Source organism: Gopherus flavomarginatus, chromosome 2 (genome assembly GCF_025201925.1).
Source record: "Gopherus flavomarginatus isolate rGopFla2 chromosome 2, rGopFla2.mat.asm, whole genome shotgun sequence".
Classification (NCBI taxonomy): domain Eukaryota; kingdom Metazoa; phylum Chordata; order Testudines; family Testudinidae; genus Gopherus; species Gopherus flavomarginatus.
In genome coordinates, this window is record NC_066618.1 from 231,585,120 (window position 1) to 231,607,357 (window position 22,238).

Consider the following 22,238-nt stretch of genomic DNA (forward strand, 5'->3'; position numbering starts at 1 on the left):
GATATAAACCCAAGTACACTGTTGAGAATGGATGGAATATGAATTTAACCCTACTGTCAAGCAGCTGTTAGTGTTTTAGCTTCCAAGTAGATATTCATAAGTTAGTGGAAGTATCTTCTTGGAATGGGAGCAAGGGGAGACAGCAGCAAGGCAGGAATAGGATTTTGACTGGATTCATAGTACTACCATCTGCACGCACTAGCAGCTGAGTCACTGACTGTTTTTAGGGAGGCCTTAACTGTAGTGATTCATGCGTATGTAGTGTTTTGGCCCCACAGAACTTCCCAGGATGATTTTTCATGGAAATGAGCCAACAGTCCTGTTTCAAGCATAATTTCCAATAATTACAAATAGCAAGTGTAAAGTCAACATGAATTATCTGTATTTCTGTCTGATCACGCAACACATCACAATCTCCTGTGTGCTAAGAAATCTCAAACTCACCTGCCAGTTTCTCACAGCGGGCTTCAACATGTAATGTGACAGCTTCCTCAATCCTTATTTTCAGTGTAGAGATGCCACTACCACACTGCAGTGAAAGTAGGATCTTCCAATTTGTCACATGGCTAAATCATGTAATGCAGATGCCTATGTTTTGTTTTACGAGTCTCTGAATAACTACCATCCTACCAGTTTTAAATCAGACAAGTTGTTAAATCTTTGCAGAATGAAAATAAATGTGTTTAATGTGTCAGTTGTAATTTATGATCATTTTCTGAAACCCCACACATGCAACCATGTTTATCTATTAAAATGCCAGCCATACGTTATACATTAACTAAAACCATTCTGTAACTTTATTGATATATTTTGTGGAGTTCACATATTTTTGTACAGCAAACATAACACTGTAGCTGCAGAACTATTGTTTAATAGCAGCAAGGTATATTTTATAATCTGGGTATGTGGACAATAAATAGTCTGTTTCTTTGGATGTGAATGTTTAAAATGAAGTTCTGCTGCAGCTTCATAATGTGATTGCTATTTTACAGAGCTTATACACAAAAATATATATGCAATCTTTTTGTCTATATTTTATACAAATACAACAGTAGTTTGTGAATACATTTTAAAGTACATATACATGATAAGCAATTCAATTTCTCATATCACAGGATAGCAATTTTAAATGCAAGAAACATATACAAATTCAGTCTGGAATGCAGGGGTGGTTTTCTTTGTTTGTTTTTTTGCTTTCTATTTTTGACTCAATCTTTATCATTAAAACATTTTAGCATACAAGTCCAAACATTTTTTTCCCCACTAGCCAAAAATACAATTTCAGCAATCCAAGTCAGGTTCAGGTGCGTCATCCATTCCCCAATATAGTTTTCCCAGTTTTTGTCTCAATTCAAAGGGCTCTTAGCAACATACAGCATGTTCTTCACTCCACACCATAGAAAAAGCCCACATTTCATTTTAATTAACAGTCATTCTCTAGTTTTGTGAACAAAAGTCGGGCTTGTCTGGGTATACATTTGCATGTCCAAGATTTTCCTTTTGCAAGTGCATATGAATACATTGTGGTGTTGTACAAAGTTCATTAATGACAAATTAAGTCACAGTATAAAAATATATTGTATACCTACAGGTCTAGTATAGTCCTTTTTCTAGGGGTAAAAATACATCTGAATGAGACAGAAAGGTTTGTAGCACCATGAGAGGAGTTGTATCCCGAGTTACATTAGCAGCATGATCCAATATAACAATATTGCAGGAGTGTTTCTGAGAAGATAAACATTCATTCTGGTTCAACTGTACCACTGAAGCTTATACTGAAAAGTGTTTACATATGATTAGCAATAGTTCTGTGTCACTTCCAGGGCTAGATAACTGCTATCAAAAAACACTGCCTTCCAACAAAGTAAGACACCCTTATTGTATAAGGGCTTTGGGACTTTCCAGATATACTTTTGAACTAGAATGCATTACTTTATTTTGACTTTCTGTGTAATGTTAAATAGGTGGTAGTTTTAATTGTACACTAGGAGGATTGCAGGATGGGTAGCTGAGTGTCTACACAGTTTATAGCAAAGTACATTTCATAGGCCTTCTATAGACTGAAAAGTATGTAGAATGAGCTGCTAAACCAGTGTATGAGACAAGCAGACATAACCAAGGGTGCAGCCCTGCTTCCCTTTAATTTAATGGTGTAAGATCAGGCCCTATGTTTACTTCAGACAGCAGCATAGCTAAGATAGGATATTTTAAAATTCGATGACAGTTTACCATCCAAAACTCCAGAGTGCACAGTTTATAATTGGTGAGGAACGCATGACTAATTTTTTTTTATTGGTGTTAAAAATGGCAGTAGAAGACAGTGTAGTTTGAAACATGTAAACCTAGTAAAAAACCATTGTAAAAGCCTTAAGAAAGACACACTGGTTTTGTGCAATATAGCAAATTGATAAGAAAACACTGTAAAAATGTACCTGTTTAAAATTACGTCTACCATTTTGTACACAAAGCATTATACCAAAGTCCTACATATATGTAATCTAATGGCACTTGAAACAAGTTATAATAAGTTTTTATAATAAAAAGCATAACCTGTAAGAAATTTTCTTAAAAGGTTTAGGGTTTCTTTTTGAAAGTGCTATATCTTGTAATATGTGTAACATAGAGGTTGAACAAGCTTTATTTTAAAAAATATTGGCCTATAATACATGTATAGCTCACTAGGCAAATGATCCTGAAAATATGTACTCTTAACATTCATTATTAGCTTAATAAGCAATCAGCTCTGGCTCATGTTTCAGTCAGTATATGGTTTTTAAAAACCGCTACTGTGAAATTAACAATAAATCACTCTATTCCACAATTTACTACTAAATAAAGCACAAGCAACAAGTACACAAAAATATATGTATTTAAAAAAAAGACATACTAGAAGTTTAAAAGTTGCACAAAGAGTGGTGCATGATCAGCCAGCCTCCCTCCCTCCCCTCCCCTGAAAAAATAAAAATCAACTCAGTAACAAGAAAGTAGGGTTTAAAAAACTGACATTTTAATAGTGGCCAATAATAATTCTGCCTAAAATATACTCTAAAGCACTAATGTGTTAATATTGCTTACAGTGTCAATCTGCTTCCACATATTCATACATCCTAGTTCAGTAGCAAACATACATCATGTAGCCACCAACTGAAGCCCTGACTGAATGAGGTTCAATATCTTGTCTGAGGTCCCTATTTCTGAAGTGAAATGTCAATCCCTTTTTACAAAGCTAAGGCACTACCATTAGTAGTAAAGATTCTGGTTATATACTAAGAAAAAGGATGCTGGCAAAAAAAAAATTTCAATCAAGTCTAATCAGAACTAAAACTGATAAACAAATGGCACTTTTTCTAAATGCTAGATACACACCACTTCCATCCCCTTAAGTAATGGGATAGGTCTGTCAGAATGTTCTGTGTTGGCAGTTAAGATTAAACTAATTTGCAACACTAACAAGTGGCCTTCCCTGCTGCCAGACTAACAATTCACTGTAGTTCTGAAATTGGTGATATGCATATTCATTTTCCAACAGCTGCGTATATTGACAAACACAGCCTAATGGAATTGTCTGTCTCCAATTGCCTTTTCTGGGTGACAAATGTGGCTATGAAGGGTATGATTCTGTGAGATTCTGTGCACCCAAAACTTTTCAGAAGTTGAAGATGCTCAGTTCCACATACAATATGGCCCATTAAGGGAATGGAGTCCATTTATCTTCAGCTCAAACTGGTTAAACAAGATCCAGAATAAAGTAACTTCTTTCCACTTGCTTTTTATCTTATGCTTGCTGGTTTAAACTAGTATTAAAGTGTTTCTGTTCTGTTTATTTTGTGCTCTTTTCACACAAACTTTTTCTTTCCTTAAAATGCTTGGGGTGGAGGGAGGAGGAAGCAATACTGAACACATCATTCAACAAAAGATGTAGGTAAGCAATCTGTTTCATAGAAACTAAAGGAAGCAGTCATGAAGCAGAGCTAAAGTCCACTTTGAGATAATATGCTCCTAAACTCAACATCTAGGAGTAGTTTGCAGAATTTGAAAAGGTATTATCCTTATTAATACATCCTTATTTTAATGCCTTTGGAACAAAAACACATTTATAAAAACATTATCTTTCAGTAATAAAATTTAAATACATATAAGTATAAAATAGTAAAACTACACCTGCATATTGCTCCTAGAGAAAAAAAAGTAGGAGCTAATGATAAAGTATTGGGAGCAAAAGCTCCTTCAATGGGAGCAACTTTTGTTTCTGTGAAGTATATTTATTTTAACCACTTAAAACCTCGTAAGCATCCTCACTACTGAGTGATACTAATGTATTTCATTTTTATTTTTTAATTCCTTATCCAAAAATGACAAGGAAAATGAATATTAGTATTGCGTTAAAGCAAATCTAGCTTGCATTTACACATCACAGTTATTTCTCTTTTGGTTATTAGGGGTATATCAGATTAGGTAAAAGTGGTGTAAGCAATATGCTTTTACTTCACTCCTAAGAGTCCTGTCTTTAAACCTTGGCAATGGGCAAAAAGTCCCCAGCCAAGTACCCAGGTGTAGTAAGTGTGATTAACATTTAACTTGTCGCTTAGGAGGACATAACACACCACGTCACACAACTGAAAAGATCCACTCCACTTTAAAAAATGAAAATTGATATCTGCAAATTTACATTCACACTCTGACTGCAGACTCACATTGAACTGACACTAGATATAAAACTTCTGGCTGGACTTGACCCACACTTTGGCTGTGGCAGCTGGGAAAGACTGATGCCTACAGATGTGAATATAAAATCTGAAGACTCCTATGCAGTACTTTTTCTATACTACTCAAAAGAAAAACAGCAAGTTAAGAATTAAATAAAAAATTGTGACAAAATATTCTGCACTACTAAATTACAACACTCCTATATTTCAGGGTCAGCCATTAATTTTGCCTCTTTTCCCTTCACCAGCGTCACAAGAACACAACACAGTTCCAATTTTAACTTGACACATTGGCCAATTAAGCAAGAATAATTTTGTCGATGAGTAATTAAGTTAAATTGCTTCTCATCCAATCTTGATACAGGGAGCAACAATTTAAGCCAGAAAATAGTAAGTTCTTAATACCTTTCATAATGACTTTAAGTCAAAATGAAAAGTATGTACACATTTCCAACAAGGAAGTTTGAATTCTATATTAATTTAAAAAAATATTTCAGATTATGGACCAGATAAGATACTACCATTTAGTTCATTTGAAGATCTTCAGGAAGCTGTGTGTAAAATTAAAAACTAGGATTCTATTACAAAATGCACAAAATGTAAAATGGTCAAGCTACCATTTACTTGACAAAACAGAATGACTGATACATTTGAAAAAAGTTTTAAACAAGGGGTGTCTGTCAAAGTTTAGTAGGAATTGCTTTCTTTTTTTTTTAAATCAGTGTGTCAATTAGCAGTGAAAATTCAAACAATACATTGAGACATTTTTAAAAAACCAAAGTAAACACAGTTGAGAATAAAACACTTTCAAAACATGTAAAAGTTAATTTAAATTTCTTACTGGCTTCATGAGATTGGTACTGTACAAAAGCAAAGGATTTGTAATGTCTTATAGTAGGCACTAAGTTAAAAATGATTACCTAAGGCATTTCTACAAATAGACAGTAATAAGCCAGCTTTGTACATCCTATTGGAAAGCTTGATGAAAACGTGGTAGGGTGGTGGTTGTGCTTAGACTACTTGCGAAAGCTGCTGACAATGAGTGCAGGGACCCAAGACCTATACTATTGCTAGGATCGTGAGGATCCTGTGTTTGTGGTGGAAGTTGAGCCATTGAAGAATGTGCCTCCTCCTGTGTATAACTCATTCCAAGATTTCCCACTGAAACAGAAGGGTTATAGGGAGGGCCATTTACTGGTATGAAGCTGAACAACTGAGAAAAGTCCAACGGTTGGGTATTTAGAGATTCACTAATGGAAACAGAGCTTTTAGAAAGGGAAACCTCCCCAGATCCATCATCTAGTGGCCCTACTTGAGGATCCAACCCTAATTTAGATGAAGATGCTTGAGAATCCTGGGATGAAGACGGTATACCACTTTGCAACTCCATTAAGTAACTTTCAATTTCCCCTTTCAATGGCTGTTCTTTTTCAGGCATAGAAATTGCATATGAGGTAGAACTGAGTGGATATTTCAAAGATAGTTGGTGAGATGGGTGGACAGACTCCATATCTATTGGACAAGGCATTCCCAAAGGTAATGATGTGGTGACCATTTGGTGTGCAGACGCAGAACTCTGCATGGACTGAATTTGAGTGTTGTAGAGATTCAATTGCAAAGTGTTTGTAAATGGCTTTGATGTCAGCTCACTGGAAGGTAAAGACATCACTGGAAGCAGCTCATCCTTTATAGGCACAGAAACATTGCAGGTAAAGGGATCTAGAAGGTCCATTGGCTCTGTTTTGACCTTCAAAAGTTCTTGGTTGTGACTTTTCTTCATATGGCGTGTTAGGTGATCTTTCCGCCCGAATCTCTGTGCACAATACTGACAGAGGAAGTCCTTTCTTCCAGTGTGCACTACCATGTGTCTACGGACATCCTTTCGGGTGTAGAACCGACGATCACAGTGTTCACACTGGTGCTTTTTCTCCTTTACTCCACCCGATGACTTGCCTGCATGAGTTTTTAGGTGCTCCAGCAGCACTCCCGTGCTTTCAAATGTCTGCAAACATACCTTACAGGTGAGGTCACCGCTTGTTGCGGCATGCAAAGCCAGGTGACGCTTAAACCCAAGCTTGGTATTGTAGTTCTTTCCACACTCTTCACACTTAAAGGCCTCTTTGTTGGGATTGTGTGTATGTAGGTGATTCTTTAGGTGATCTTTTCGGTGAAACATTTTCTCACAATAATTACACTTGTGGGTTTTCTCAGGAGAATGAGTAGCCATATGCCTTTAAACACAGATATATTCTGTAAGTAATTATTTTGATCAAAAAGTACAAGTGTTAATGTTTTTAATGGCAGCTAAATACTACACTAACGTTTCTTCACAACAGAATCTTTTTTTGCTGACAGCAGGACACTACAAAGATAGTTTGACAAATTTAAATATAGAAAAACATGAACATTACATTTAAATTGACACTTTAGTTTTTGGTGGTTTTAGCTACTGGAACACGGATATGGGCAAGTATGAAAGTACTTGTGTAAATGTCCATAGCCAAAATTTTCTCAGTCCATACACTTTTCTTGTTGCAACTCCTAATACAAATGAAAATTCTATTCTCATTTATAAAAACAAACCCAAAGACATTAACTGGTAAACTTACATACTGTAATTTAGAATTTTATAAACAAACCAATGTCTACTTTAATTAACATTTCCTCTCTGTAAATCAGCTGAAGAATGCGTACACAAATATATACTTTTACAAGGCTTAAAATGGCCAACATAAAATAGATAATATAATCTGAAAGATAAATAGAGTTTAATACCTTAGTAATTTGTACTTAGAAACAAAGGCCTTGGTGCAGTCTTGTTGTGTGCACTTGTAGGGCCTCTCTCCTGTGTGAGAGTATGAGTGAACCTTTAATTTCTCAACACTGTTAAAGGCCTTGTCACACAGTTGGCAAGGAAAGTTTTTTCTTGGTTTGGTTTCACCACGCTTACGTTTCCCTGAAGGGACTTTCTGGGTATCTCTTACTTCTGACAAATCACCAGGAATGACAGTGGCCATCGCAGCCTAAACCAGGCCTTCTTGTTGGACACTTGGGAATTGCCCAACTCCACTAAATGATTTAGCTTTAGATGGCTTCTCAAGTTTCATGTGGTCGTAAAAGAAAGCAAAAGGGGACTGGAAAAAAAAATAAGAAACAACTAGTTTGTAACTAAACTTAATTTTGAAGTTTACTTGCTATGTGATGCTTCTGAATAAAATTTAATAAAATTAGGTTCAGCTGGTCTAATGTAATACCTGTTGGCTTCTTGATGCTATTTGCCACAATTCTTAAAATGCATTGCTCAGGATGAACAGATCCACATGTGCCCCGACACTACACGTTGTAACTTTTCCTTAGGGCACTGATGGAGAATATCAATGTTTCAGAAAGATTACAGAAGGCATCAAAAATAACTTTACTCAAAACTACACAGATAAAGCTGACTTTTGGCAGCTGCAGATTTCGCAAGGGATTAAACTGTACTTGTGTATATATAAATAAAGTATACACGTTCCAGTTAATGCCTAGTGAAATTTTCCTGCAACTGTATACTGTACTAAGTCAAAATTGATATGGATAAAGATATCTATAAATTAGGCTTTTTCAGCTCAACACTGGAAATATCCATCCTCCCCAAATAATTCCTACATCATAAAATAGAGAAAATGTTGAGAGAGTTAGATTAGATCAAGATGGAAACACTTATTCATTCATTCTAGAAGGATCACAATCTAGCTTGAGGTATTAAGATCTGTGAAATACATGAGAAACCCACTCAGGAGGAGGTCTATCCCATTGAAATTGTCTGTTGGAAAGAGTAGCTCTGAATTCTTAATCTGGTAATACACGGTAGCAACTGATTTTTGGTGATCTCACAGTGTTTTACAATCTTTTATTGCCAAAAGTACTACAGCACTATTTTAAACATCAAAACTCAACTGCGATTTGAAATACCAAAGGATCCAGTGTGACATAGATCAAAAGCTGGATCTACAACAGCATAGTAAAAGGCAGCATGAGAGAACCAGAATGAATGACAGAGTTCAATATAAAAGGTAGGCAGGATCTGAAGGAGTTGAATTTGGCATTTCTATTGCAATGAGTAATTTCCAGTTTTTGAAAATCCAATGCACAAGTACCATCAGCTCAGGAATTCTGGCTGAGCAACTGTTCTAGATGCAGTTTTGCCACAGACACCAGAGGTCGATGCCAGTAGCCTGAGCTGATGGTTTTGAAGTGCAGCTAGCTCTCTGTTGGCATTGGAGGGCACTATTCCCAAGCTTGCTGCCTCTTTCAGTATCTCAGCTCCCTGCTGTGTGCTTCTGCATGCTTGTAGCTTAAAAGAAGCAGCTGTTGGGACAGGTGGGGAAGAGCAGCCAGGAGTCAGGCAAAGAGCACCAGGCAACAGCTGCTCCACGCTAATGCCCCCTCCCCTAGTGAACAAAATGAACTGTCCCTAGCTGGCGGTGAAGGGAGGATAGCTAGCTTCCAAGGCAGCCTGTCCCCTGGATCAGCTGTCCTCTCCTCCCCATTGCCACTGGGCTTCCATTTAGGGGACAATGAGGTAGCAAACATTGCTTGGAAAGAGGACTTGAGAACAATCCCCAAGTTAAATGGGGTTACAGCTTGAAGAGAAAAGCAGAAGGACCTTGCAAAAAAGTGTACAGGACATACCACTTAGGAGAGCCGGAGAGAGTGTGAAGGAAAGTCTCTCTCCTGTTGGTCAGGAGGAAAAGAAAGAAACTGTCCTCCTTAAAATGTGTGTTCATTTTATGTACATTTCAGATTGAATTTTAAACCAAAAATGCATTGAGTGTGTCTGCATATGCCTCCTCTCTTAAAGGGTAAAAACATGAATTGACAGACCAAGAAGGTGGTATTCTATTTTTTAAATCTCATATTTTTGCTGTTGTGCTTTTTTAATTTGAAGGATTAGCAACACTGCAACCTTAAACCATCAGACTGAAAGTTTATTATAAAGCTGTATCAGTGGTTATCTACAGCATTATTTTTTTTAAGTTAACCAGTAACAGAAGAGAAGTGTCTTCAAGAATGGTGATTCTTCAAGAGTTGCCTCCATACATTCACACTCATGAGATAGGAGCATGGGGAACCAATTCCTGAGTGGGAACGTACGTAGGCATCAAAGAAGAAGCTTAGTTTCAGCCCTCCTCCCCTATCAAGTGATGAAATGAATCAGTCAATTGGAAACTTAAGGCCAAATTCTTCTTCACTTACATAAGGGTAAAAGCCCAGACCAATTTTTCCATGACTTAACTGAGTTATTTCTGATTTATACTGATATGAGAGGAGGTTCTGGCCCAGCAACTTTAAAGTTAAGTTAAATTTGTGGACAAAGAGATTTACCAAAGTCCCTTTTAATCAGAATTTGAGAAATAAAATTAAACTAACTTCACTGTAATTGAAGTCACTGATCCTCTATATGTACTATATTTCTCCCTCCCTTCAAAGCCTCCAGTTCTCTAATCTCTGTTTCAAAAATAAATCACAGAAAGCTGAAAAGGATCAAGCAGAGTTAATAATGTTTAATTTTCCTACGATCCAAACGAATTAAGATGATTTTGAATTCATTGTGCTAAAAACGTACCCAATATGCATTGTTAAAACAAATTAAGAGTGAATTTGACCCTATGATTAGGATAGTGATTTGTTTAAAAATGTTGTTCTGATTGCTATTCAGAGGGTATTTACAATAGTTAATGAAGAACTTCAGAATTATCTTTCAATATAAAAAAAAATTTCACTTTTCACTTGTGGATGTATAGATTGAGCAATGAAGACAAAGTTTAAAAACACTGATGCTCAAATATTACATTTTCCAAAGACCAGCTGAACGAATTTTATATATGAGTAAAAACGCCTGTTTGTGACTCAACATATCACTCAAAATTCTCACTCTCATTGGTGCTTTCACAACTGTAGGATGAATGATGATATACACTATCAAAATCTACTGCATTACATACATCATACATTTTATATAATTTTAAAAGAGGTGCATACTTAAAAATGAATTATGGTAGCCTTTGTTTTAATGCACACCTGATGGTTGCCCAGTAAAGTCCTCAGATTTTGGTCTTAACCAGTTCCGCTGACTCTTCTTGGAGGAAACCAGAATCCAGTACTTCCCATTTTTGCTGGCCTGAAAAACAAGGAAGAATGAATGAATAAGACTTTAGTGAAACCAATATATTCAGAAAGGCGGAGGGGCGGGAAGAGGGACGAAAGGGGAGCACGGGGTACAGGAAGGGAAAATTAAAGAGGTAGAGAAATAGCCCAAGTATAGAATTGGATCTAATGCTGATTAAAATTGAATGGATTTATTGCATAACAAGTATCAATTAATGACTAAGATTTACACAAGTCCACTTACAGAACTTCAGTTAGTTCTGCATTTGGTAGTAACAATAAAAAGAAAAGATTACATATCAGCAAAGGATTTATCTAAAAAGTAAAAGACTACTATGTATGAATGATTTGGAAATTAAGGCTGGGCCCAATATTTGAGGGATTTATTTAAAGTCCTCACATAGTACTAATCTTAAAAAAAAAAAAAAAAAAAAAAAAAAAAGCAGCTATCTGAGAAAGGACTTCTGGTGAGCCCAACAAATCATACAGGAAATATCATCTGCTTAGAAGTTAATCTGCAAAGGGAGGAAAAAAATAACTCATTCTCTTTTTTGCTTCTTTATGGTGTATATAAATAAGCTATGACTTTTTTTCCTACGGATGTCAAGCAATTAAAAATATTAATTGCAATTAAATGCACAATTTAATGCATTATTGTTCAATAATAGAATACCATTTTATTAAATATTTTGGATGTTTTCTACATTTTCAAAGATATTTATTTCAATTACAACAGAATATGAAGTGTACAGCGCTCATTTTATATTTATTTTTATTACAAATATTTGCACTGTAAAAAACAAAAAAAATATTTTTCAAATCATCTAATACAAGTACTGTAGTGCAAGTCTCTATCATGAAAGTTGAACTCACAAATGTAGAATTATGTACCAAAAAACCTGTATTCAAAAGTAAAACAATATAAAACTTTAGTGACTACAAGTCCAATCAGTCCTACTTCTTGTTCAGCTAATCACTCAAACAAGTTTGTTTACATTTGCAGAAGATAATGCTGCCTGCTTCTTCTTACAATGTCACCTGAAAGTGAGAACAGGTGTTTGCATGGCACTGTTGTAGCTAGCATCACAAGATATTTACATGCCAGATGCGCTTAAGAGTCATGTCCCTTGATTTTTCAACCCCATGCCAGAGGATGTGTCCATGCTGATGACGGGTTCTGCTCAATAACGATCCAAAGCAGTGGGGTCCAACGCATGTTAATTTTCTTCATCTGAGTCAGATGCCACCAGCAGAAGGTTGATTTTCTTTTTTGGCGGTTTGGATTCTGTAGTTTCCACATTGGGGTATTGCTCTTTTAAGACTTCTGGAAGCATGCTCCACACCTCATCCCTCTTAGGTTTCAGAAGGCACTTCAGATTCTTCAATCTTGCGTTGAATGCTGTAGCTATCTTTAGAAATTTCACATTGATATCTTCTTTGCATTTTGTGAAATTTGCAGTGAAAGTGTTCTTAAAAACAGACATGCTGGGTCACCTGAGACTGCTATAACATGAACTATATGGCAGAATGTGGGTAAAACAGGGCAGGAGACATACAATTCTCACCCAAGGAGTTCAATCATAAATTTAATTAACATATTTTTTTAATGAGCGTCATCAGCAAGGAAGCATGTCCTCTGGAACGATGGCGAAAGCATGAAGAGGCATATGAATCTTCAGTGCATCTGGCACGTAAATATCTTGCATCAGCAGCTACATCAGTGTCATGTGAATGCCTGTTCTCACTTTCAGGTGACGTAGGCAGCATTATCTCCCATAAATGTAAACAAACCTGTTTCTCTTAGTGATTGGTTGAATAAGAAGTAGGACTGAGAGGACTTGTAGGGTCTAAAGTTTTACATGGTTTTGTTTTTGAGTACAGTTATGTAACAAAAAAATCTAAATTCATAAATTGCACTTTCATGATAAAGAGATTGCACTACGGTACTTGAATGGGGTGAACTGAAAAATACTATTTCTTTTGCTTATTTTTACAATGCAAATATTTGTAATAAAAATAAATACAAAGTGAGCACTGTACACTTAGTATTCTGTGTTATAATTGAAATCAATATATTTGAAAATGTAGAAAAAACATTCAAAAATATTTAATAAATTTCTATTGGTATTCTATTCTTTAACAGTGTAATTAATTTTTTTAATTGAGATTAATTTTAGTTAATTGTCTGAATTAACTGTGATTAATCGACAGCCTTAGTTTTTTCCTTATAAATATCAAATCTCTCTTCCTGTTTCTTACTGCAAGGCTTCCTGAATGATAATGATGTATTGCAGTCAATCCCTAACTGTAAGGACGAGGTATTTAATCTCTTCATCTGTTTTAGTTAAGTAAGTATAAAGCCACATGTTTTCTGTGGCACACTGGCCCTGAAAATTCTGTGACAGGAACCCCAGGAATTATGTAGCACTGTCTCATACCAAACCTTCTCCCTCTGTACTACCTTGTCCACTCCAGTACAGTATTCTTTATTCAGGTATCCAACTCAACTTCACACAACCTCAGCTTTCACTGTACTGCAAAGTTTCGTATGGAAAATGCATAACTGCATTAAAAAGTACTGGGGGGAGGGGGGGCAGGGCAGAGGAGAGACTGAAGGTTGCTGACACCCAGAAAGGAATATTTGGGGCGTTTCATATCCAGGAAGGTGGGAAAAGCATTTTGGTATGAAAAGGGCAGCTGAAACTTTTGATACAAGGGAGGGAATACAGCTCTTCTTTCCCACTCTTTCAAGCACAGGTTACTTTAAACGTGGCGAGCAAAATTTAAATTCTTCATTTCCAATCCATGTAGACCTTTACAACCAGCTACTCTAACTTTACCCTGTATCAACATCTGACATTACCACAAACCAGGAAGAGAGTACATCAGAGGGAAGAATAGCTCAGTGGTTTGAGCATTGGCCTACTAAACCCAGGATTGTGAGTTCAATCCTTGAGGGAACCACTTAGGGATCTGGGGCAAAAAATCAGTACTTGGTCCTGGTAGTGAAGGCAGGGAGCTGGACTCGATGACTTTTCGAGGTCCCTTCCAGTTCTATGAGATAGGTGTATCTCCAATTATTATGAAAAAAATTATAATCTACTAAAATGAGCAGCAGTGAAATAGTTAACATTTAAGATAGCTTCCTCACTGAAGTGAATGGGGCAGCTCTCTGCTATCAGAGCTATTGTTTCAAGCTGTCTGCAGACAAAAGCAGATATAATTGTATAGATTTACAGAGAAAATAAAATGCACTTATGAAAGTTGTTGGTACACCCTCACCTTAAGTATTGTGCTCAATTCTGGTTACTCATCTAAAAAAGTCCCAGCAGAAATAGATAGGGTTCAGAGATGGGCAGGGATAGACAAAAATTATCAGAGGCATGGGAAGGACTACCACACCAGGAGAGAGTGAGAAGACTATAACTGATTAAATACATCTGTCATGTCCTGATTTATTAAAGTAGTGAATGGTATCGAGAAGGTAAGTCAGGTGCACTTATTTACCCACTCTCTAAAGAACAAGAGCAAGGCAATGTTCCTCCAACAAGAGGAATATTTTTAAATTAGGGCTGTCAATTAATCGCAGTTAACTCACAAAAATGGATTGCGATTAATTGCAGTTTTAATTGCACTGTTAAACAGAATACCAATTGAAATTTATTAAGTATTTGGGATGTTTTTCTACATTTTCAAATATATTGATTTCAATTATAACACAGAATACAAAGTGTTCTCACTTGATATTATTTTTATTACAAATATTTGCACTGTAAAAATGATAAACAAAAGAAATAGTATTTTTCAATTCACCTCATTCAAGTACCATACTGCGATATCTTTATCATGAAAGCTTTGATTCTAGATCACAGTGACAAGGCAAATTCATGGAGAACAATTATGCTGCAACATGCATAGCTGCACAGACACATTACAGTAAGGGCTTTGTCGGAGTGTTAAACAAAAACCCTGATAATAAAATTAACTTATCTCAAAATTTACCAGATTTTACTTTCTTGGCACTGTGATGCTATAATCCTACTAGTTCTCCAATTTTTGAGAATCTTCCCAGGCAGAAAAGACTTGAATTTCTAATATTTGTATTAAAAAAAAAAAAAAAAGATACAAATCCCTGTCTGCCCTTTACAGGTAACTTAACAGTTTGAAAACTAATTGCATTTTAAAAACATTTTTAAATGACTTGAACTCCAAAAATCTAGCCCAAGACAACTGAATTATTTGATTGAAGTATCAGACAAGATTCCTCAATAGGGCTTGCAGCCTAAATTATTATTTCCATAGGAATTTGAATTATGTTACAACAAATAATTAGTTTCACCATTTCTTTTAAAAACATTTATTTATTTTAATATAATTAGTGAGGGTTAGGTCTCCTGAATTTATGAAGGGATCTAAAGGAGATGAAAGAACCTACCAGTTTGCAAACTAGACTTCAGCAAGGGAAAGATCCAGGAAACATTAATTAATTAGAGGTATAATAAGGATGTAATTAATTATACAAATAATGGAATTATAGTGACATGCCATATTTGAAATATTTTTAATGGTCTGAGGAACAAAAGGAACCACTAGTTAAACAGGTTGACATATTTTACTTGAACATCAGGATTCCTAGATATGCTAAAACCTTGCTTTTGTGGATTAAATACTAGTTAAAAAAAAAAAGATAGGTGAAACTGAGGTAAAATGGCAACATACATATGGGTTGGAGAAAAGAAAACAAAATCCAAGCACATGGGGAGGTGAGTGGTATATGAAATTCATTGTAGAACAATTAAAAGATCTGAGTGAAGAATGAAAATATATTCAATGATCCTAACAAAAAAAACAGGAGAATGACCTATAAATAGTGAGAGATCAAATTTATGCTTCAGGCAAACTACTTAATAGGTAACATTCCTCTTCCAATTAGGGAATATATAAACATAGGTATCAAAAGTAAAACAGAGAAAATCATTCTAGAATTATATCAGGAAGTAGTGAGAGCATGTTAGCAAGTACATTACTGGATGCACAATTATGGTTGTGCTATTGTTAGTATAATATCAAGTTAGAGAAAGTACAAAATACAGGGATTTTAGAATTTCATTAATTCAAAATTACAGAATTTAAGCCTTTATTACTTGGCAAAACAGAAATTCACAGTGGACAGAAACAGGTTGAAGTGCACAAAGTTTAGAAAGAATAGTAGCTGTGTCTCTTTCAAGCTAATGACAAGTAGCAAGAGAGCACCTCTCTAAGCTAAGGAAAAAGCTGGATTCAAAGTGGCAAGTAGAATTTTTTTTTTCCACAGAGTTGGTAACATGTAGCTCGGGCTACCAAAGTTAGAATAGAAATAATCTTACAACTGGTAGTAAAGCAAGCATTTGCCTCCAAAATCCTAAAGTTTTCTATCCTAGCCATGAAAGTATTGGCAAGTTTAAAAAAAAAAAAAAAAAAGATACTAAGCTTGTTAAACTACAGAGCACCATCTTTTTTATATTAGAAAATAACTCATTTTTACACTATGTTATAACAGCGTAACAATGAATACTAGCAGAATGGTGTACATCACCTTTTCTGAACACAAAGAACATAAAAATTTTGCTATGCATATCTTATTTAGTTTGTGGACATGTAAGAAATGAACTTACCAAACTACCATGAGCTAATATGTTGTTATTGAAAAAGCCATAATATTGAAATCTCTTTGTGTGCTTTCAATGTTTAAAATGGACCTAAGTAATTTGAAATCTTCAGAGCTCAGTTTGGGTTACTAGATATCCCAAATTATATACTGAATTAAAGGAAATGAGTTGATTATGGTTAACCAATCTGATCCCTGCAGCGTGTTATGTGGTTTTTTTTTGTTTGTTTCTAGGATTTCTCTGGCACCACAGGGATGCTTTTCTGAGAATTTTGCAAAGACTATGGTGCAAACAATTTTGGAGCTGTAAACTGAACTCCTGTCAATGTGCCTAAAGCCTATATACAAGTGAATTTTTATATTTCAAGATCAAAATAAAAATAATTTGCACAAATTCATGTTTAATATGGTGGAACTTTAATTCTATAACAAAGGCAAAGAAACTGCTACTGCATGTTATTTGCATGTATGAAAATGTCACTTTACATACAGAACACATGATAGGCAATGGTGAGTTTTGTATATGCATAAATTAGCATAACCAGAGTGCATAGTAGTAATATCAGAATCAAATTCATTTATGTAATTGATATCATTTTCCATTTATTATCTTTCACAAAATGTAATACAATCTTCTCAAAATCTCTTCAGATTCTAATAGCCATAAGCTATTCATTTCAAAAGAAATTTTATGTACCTGTATGTTTGAAGTTTACTGTTTAACAAGTATAATTAGGTTGCAGAGCAAGGCAAAGTGGTATAATAGGTTAGCAATAACTTTTCACTTCTTGTGAAGCGGTGTTCTACTCCTGATCTGGTGCTGAATGCATTCAGCAGTCAAAGTCAAATGACATTTTGGTTGTCAGGTTCTAGTCCATTGGTAGAAAGTGAAAATGAAATTGATTAACTCATGCTAATCTTTCATTCATGCACTTTATGGCATATAGCAATAGTGTTCTTTTGCTTTTTGTTTTGTTTTTATTAAATAATTCAGCACAACTGACATGTCTCTTCTAGAGGCACCCAGAGCTGGAATTGCATGGAAAAATGCAGCTCCCAGTCCTATCACTTCTCTCTGTTATTTTGAACTGCATTCACACTATGTGCTGAAAAGTAGAACGTACCAATGAGTTTAGCAATTTCACTTTGCAAGTCTGCTGTGCAGGCAACACAAAGGAACTGGCTATGCTGGAAAAGCTAGCAGGATGCCAAAAGGCAGGGCCAGTTTTTAAGTAGCATGGTCTGAAGAATTAAGCATGGGACTGGGAATGAGAAAGTCTTGAATTCTAATTGCAACTCTGCCAATGATTCACCATGTGGGCAAGTCACATAATCTTTCTGTCTCAATTTCTCCAACTGTGAAATGGGGATAATATTTACCTTCCTGCTTAACAGGGACTAGCTAGTGTGAGGATTAGCTATTTAATGACCACAAAGTACTATATAAATGCTAACTAGTAGTATTGAACAAGGCAAGCACAGTACAATGCCCTACATGGGAGAGGTAGACAGAAAAAGTTCCCATAGATTTGGGACAACTGTACAATTCACAAGTGATAGAAATAACGCTAACAAATAGAAATTAGTTTTACAACCCATGTATTGAATGTACATGATACATATAAATACAACAGTCAAAAAAAATGTATTAAGGGCCCAGTTCTGCCCTACGTCAGATGGCAACTGACTACTTCTCTGACTTCACTAAGACTTGATGTACGCTTAAAACTTACACTGACGGTGCTACAGTGCTCAGACTGTGAAAAATCCACAGCCTGAGCACTGTAGCTATGCCCATTCAGAGTGCTGTAGCTACGCCAACATACACCCCAGCGTAGACACAGATAGGCTGATGGAAGAATGGTTTGCTGATCTAGCTACTGGCCCTTTGGGAAGTGGAGTTCCTACAGCAATGGAAAGCCCCTTCCATTGCTGCTGTTTGCGTCTACCCTACGGGGCTATGGCAGCATAGCTATGGAATTGAAGCTATGCCCCCATAATGCAGACATGGCCTATGACTGCTTGGGGTGAAAACTGGGGCAGGATTTGGAGAATAGCCTTGTATTTTAGTATGTTTTCTCACTGAAGCTATTCCCGTTAGAACACTGCGGGAGAAAGGGTGTATGCGTGTCTAAGATTTTCAGTTGCTATGCAGCAGTAAATGTCCTAGAAAACACTCCACTCTCCAAGAACCTGCTATTCTACCCAAATAGGAAATAACTTTATAGAAAATTGATGATTTATATTAAAGAAAAATTTTCACTTACATTTATTCAAGATGGCCATTGCTACTACTGCGGAGCTCTGATGCTGGCTGAGTATATCAAGTGACCCTATGAGCTAAAATACAGAAGCCTTAGGAGAGCATAACTAAAGATGCAGCACACTTAGGACAATTCCCCACCCCCGCCCTCACCCCACACATTTTGAAAGAGTTCTCATGGCTTTTGTTGTTTTAAATCTCAAGTAATATTCAATTAATAGTTTAATTATTTTTTCTATTAAACTTTCGTGGTTTGAATGGGGATTAAAGGGTAGGGCTTGTAAAGAGGCTCAGGTTTCTGCTGCATGCTAAATTGCCTTTTAAAAAGGTGAACAAACCACAAAGCTGGTATCAGCAAGCCTTTCTGAACAACTCAGAATACAGTAAAATTTTGGCGCAATTCAGTCAAACACATAAGTAAACCATCATCCCTATTTTCAAGCAACCACCACTCTCTTCAGCTGCTAGTTATATCACCTGTGCACCCGTTTTGAAGTCTGTGAAGAAACAAAAAAACTACCAGTTGCCCTAGTGCATCTGAAGGGCCTGGGAATACATAAGACACTGCACTGCTGAGAAGAGAACACAAATTTGGGTTTTAAACAAACAAATGACAAATGATGGATATTTTTCACGCAGCATTTCTTTCTTTGGAAAAAGCCTTCATCCCAGCACGCAACCTGAATAAATGAACTGTGCTGTGGAAAAGCTATGTAGGAGGTGAAGGAAGTAGAGTCACTCACACTCCCAGACTTTTGGATCCACTTCATGACCACTGCTGCAGATTGAGGGCTACTGTAGCCACAGCTTCCTGCTGTGCTTCCTCTGTTCCACCAAGTTGGGGAGCAGGATGGTGGAGGGATCCACATATATTAACAGATCCACTAGTCCCTGTCACAGCCCCACCTCCTAAATCCCTCCATGACTGAGCACAGAGAGCCATCGCTAAGAAGTGCTGCATGGCACACAGTTGATTCTGGCTCCCTGCCCTTTCCTGAGAAGCTACATCCAGTCTGGCTGCACCCAGGCTGCATCCTTGTTAGGAATCCATTCCTGCTTAAGCCTGAACCAGGAACCGTGGGCTCCTAATGTGACATTGCTACCTATTTCAGCCATTACAAAATCTTGACTGTTCATCATTAGCCATGGCACCGGTATGCTCTTCAAAGTTTTCCACCACTTTAATACAGAGATCAATGCAATAGCCCTCAATCTTGAATTGCAAAAGCCTATTTCCAAGGCTAGAAGCCACTTGTACATCCAGTATTTTTTTTTGTTTTATTTTGCTATTAGCTTTTATAACTCTGGGATAAACACTGAAGTTATAATGCTTTTATATAATTCAGTGGTGTGCCTTCACCTAAAATACAGTGTGCATTTATAGTCACACCATCTCCAACAGGCTCTAGCAGAAACAGAAGAGACTGAAAGCCAGGCAATAGAATGAGGTGGTGCATAAAAAAGAACAGTTCATGTTAAGAGACTGAAAAGATTGGGACTGTTTATATTAGCTAGGAGACATGATAACAGTATAGACCAAAACCAAAGAGTCACTCAATGAAATTAAAATTCAGCAAATTTAAAATAATAATAAAAAAAACTTGTTCACACTAAACAAAATAAGCCTGTGAGTTTTACCACCACAGGATATCATTATGATCAAAAGCTTATTGGGATTCAAAAAAGATTGGACATTTACATAGATAACTAGACTATCCAGAATTATAACAGTAAGGATTGTTTTAAAAACAAGTTTTTTAAAAGGGCTATAAACTCTCATGCTTCAGGACATAAACCAAATAAATGTGGGTAGGGAGGGAACTTTCCCTTGGGAAGGTTATCCCGTAACAGCCTATTGCAGGGTTTTTTGTATCTTCCTCTGAAGCATCTGGAACTGGCCACTATCAAGATAGGATGCTAGACTAGATGAAACACCAGTCTGGATTCCTGTGTCATATAATATCAACAAGCCAAATCGAAGGAGTAATACCATGTAAACGTATGCATGGAACCCCAAGTAGCAGCCTCGTATCTCCCTGGAGTTCCTTTTGAGACATGTAGTTGAACCTGCCTTGGATATAGTTGAATACGTTTTAAGACCTCAGGCACTGGGACACTTGCCAGATGACAACAAATATGTATACATAATCTCATCTATTTAATCTTTCAGTGGAAACACTCTGCCCTCTAGATGTATCCTTGTAAGCTATGAACAGCACACGTGTTTTACAGAAGACTTACTCCTGTCCAAGTAATAACTGAGAACTCTTCTAGCATCCGAACAATGCAAACTAGCTTCTCCCAAAATGAAGACTGAATGAAGATTGAAAATATAGATAAATTACTTACTAAACACACTTGAAGAGTTGCACAGAACCATCTTATTCTTATGGAACAGCTGGGTGGAGGCGGGGGCATGGGAGCTTGGATCGTGCACTCTTCACACTTATGTGATAACTATCAAGAATGCAGCCTTTTTAAAGCAATTGTAATGAAATGAATACAGGAAATCAAAAACTGAATCAGACCAGTGGTCCATCTAGGCCCATATCCTAGCCAACAGTGATCAGTACTGGGGAGGAAAGCATAAGAAATTCTTGAGTGGACCATTGTGGGATAATCCATAATGAGATGGCAATGTTTTTGCGGATAAGAAAATTGTCTAGGATTAGAGAATACTGTGACAAAATGCAGAGGGATTTAACAAAATTAATTGAATAGGTGGCAAGATGGCAGATGAAATTCAGTGTCTATAAAATGCAAGGAAAGAAATAATCTGAACTATTCTCATACCCATTCATGAGTTCTATATAAACTTTAGCCAGCGTGACAAAGTTCCTCCTCTACCTTGGTGGGTCCTGCGCTTATTGGCGGATTTGTTCGCCTCACAGCCTCACCCTGTGGGTCGGGAAATAGCCCAGAGACCTTCCCTTCTGGTAGAAGCCACAGTCCAGGTCAATTCCTCCTGTGCTTGATCAGGAGTAGGGAGGTTTGGGGGGAACCCGGGCCTGCTCTCTACTCTGGGTTCCAGCCCAGGGCCTTGTGGACTGCAGCTGTCCGGAGTGCCTCCTGGTATAGTTCCGCGACAGCTACAACTCCCTGGGCTACTTCCCCATGGCCTCCTCCCAACACCTTCTTTGTCCTCACCACCAGACCTTCCCTCCTGATGTCTGATAACACTTGTACTTCTAAGTCCTCCAGCAGTATGCCTACTCACTCTCAGCTTCTTGTACGCCTCTTGCTCCCAGTTCCTTGCACGCACTTCCTCTCCTCTGGTTCCCTTTGGCCTGACTGGAGTGAGCCCTTCTACAGCATCAGAGGGGCCTTAGAGTCAGGTGCTTAACAGCCTCACCTTACTCTTAGCAGGTTAATTGGAGTCAGGTGTTCTCATTAGCCTGGAGCAGCCCCTGCTCTGGTCACTCAGGGAACAGAAAACTGCTTATCCAGTGGCCAGTATATCTCCCTTCTACTA

General features: G+C 36.8%; 1 protein-coding gene across 3 annotated transcripts in view; it reads right to left on the bottom strand.

The window, feature by feature from the left end:
* Positions 1-767: 767 nt before the first annotated feature.
* The window catches only part of PLAG1 (PLAG1 zinc finger), a 53,719-nt gene continuing 32,248 nt past the window's right edge, over positions 768-22,238 (bottom strand). For 2 of the 3 annotated variants that reach the window (XM_050938891.1, XM_050938892.1), the window contains 3 exons: positions 10,770-10,869; positions 7,482-7,840; positions 768-6,937 (listed from right to left, as the gene is read on the bottom strand). In XM_050938891.1, the coding sequence (XP_050794848.1) occupies positions 5,674-6,937; positions 7,482-7,723 (1,506 nt within the window). In that variant the 5' untranslated portion in view covers positions 7,724-7,840; positions 10,770-10,869 and the 3' untranslated portion in view covers positions 768-5,673. The remainder of the gene's footprint in view (positions 6,938-7,481; positions 7,841-10,769; positions 10,870-22,238) is intronic. The other variant, XM_050938893.1, reaches the window with a different exon arrangement.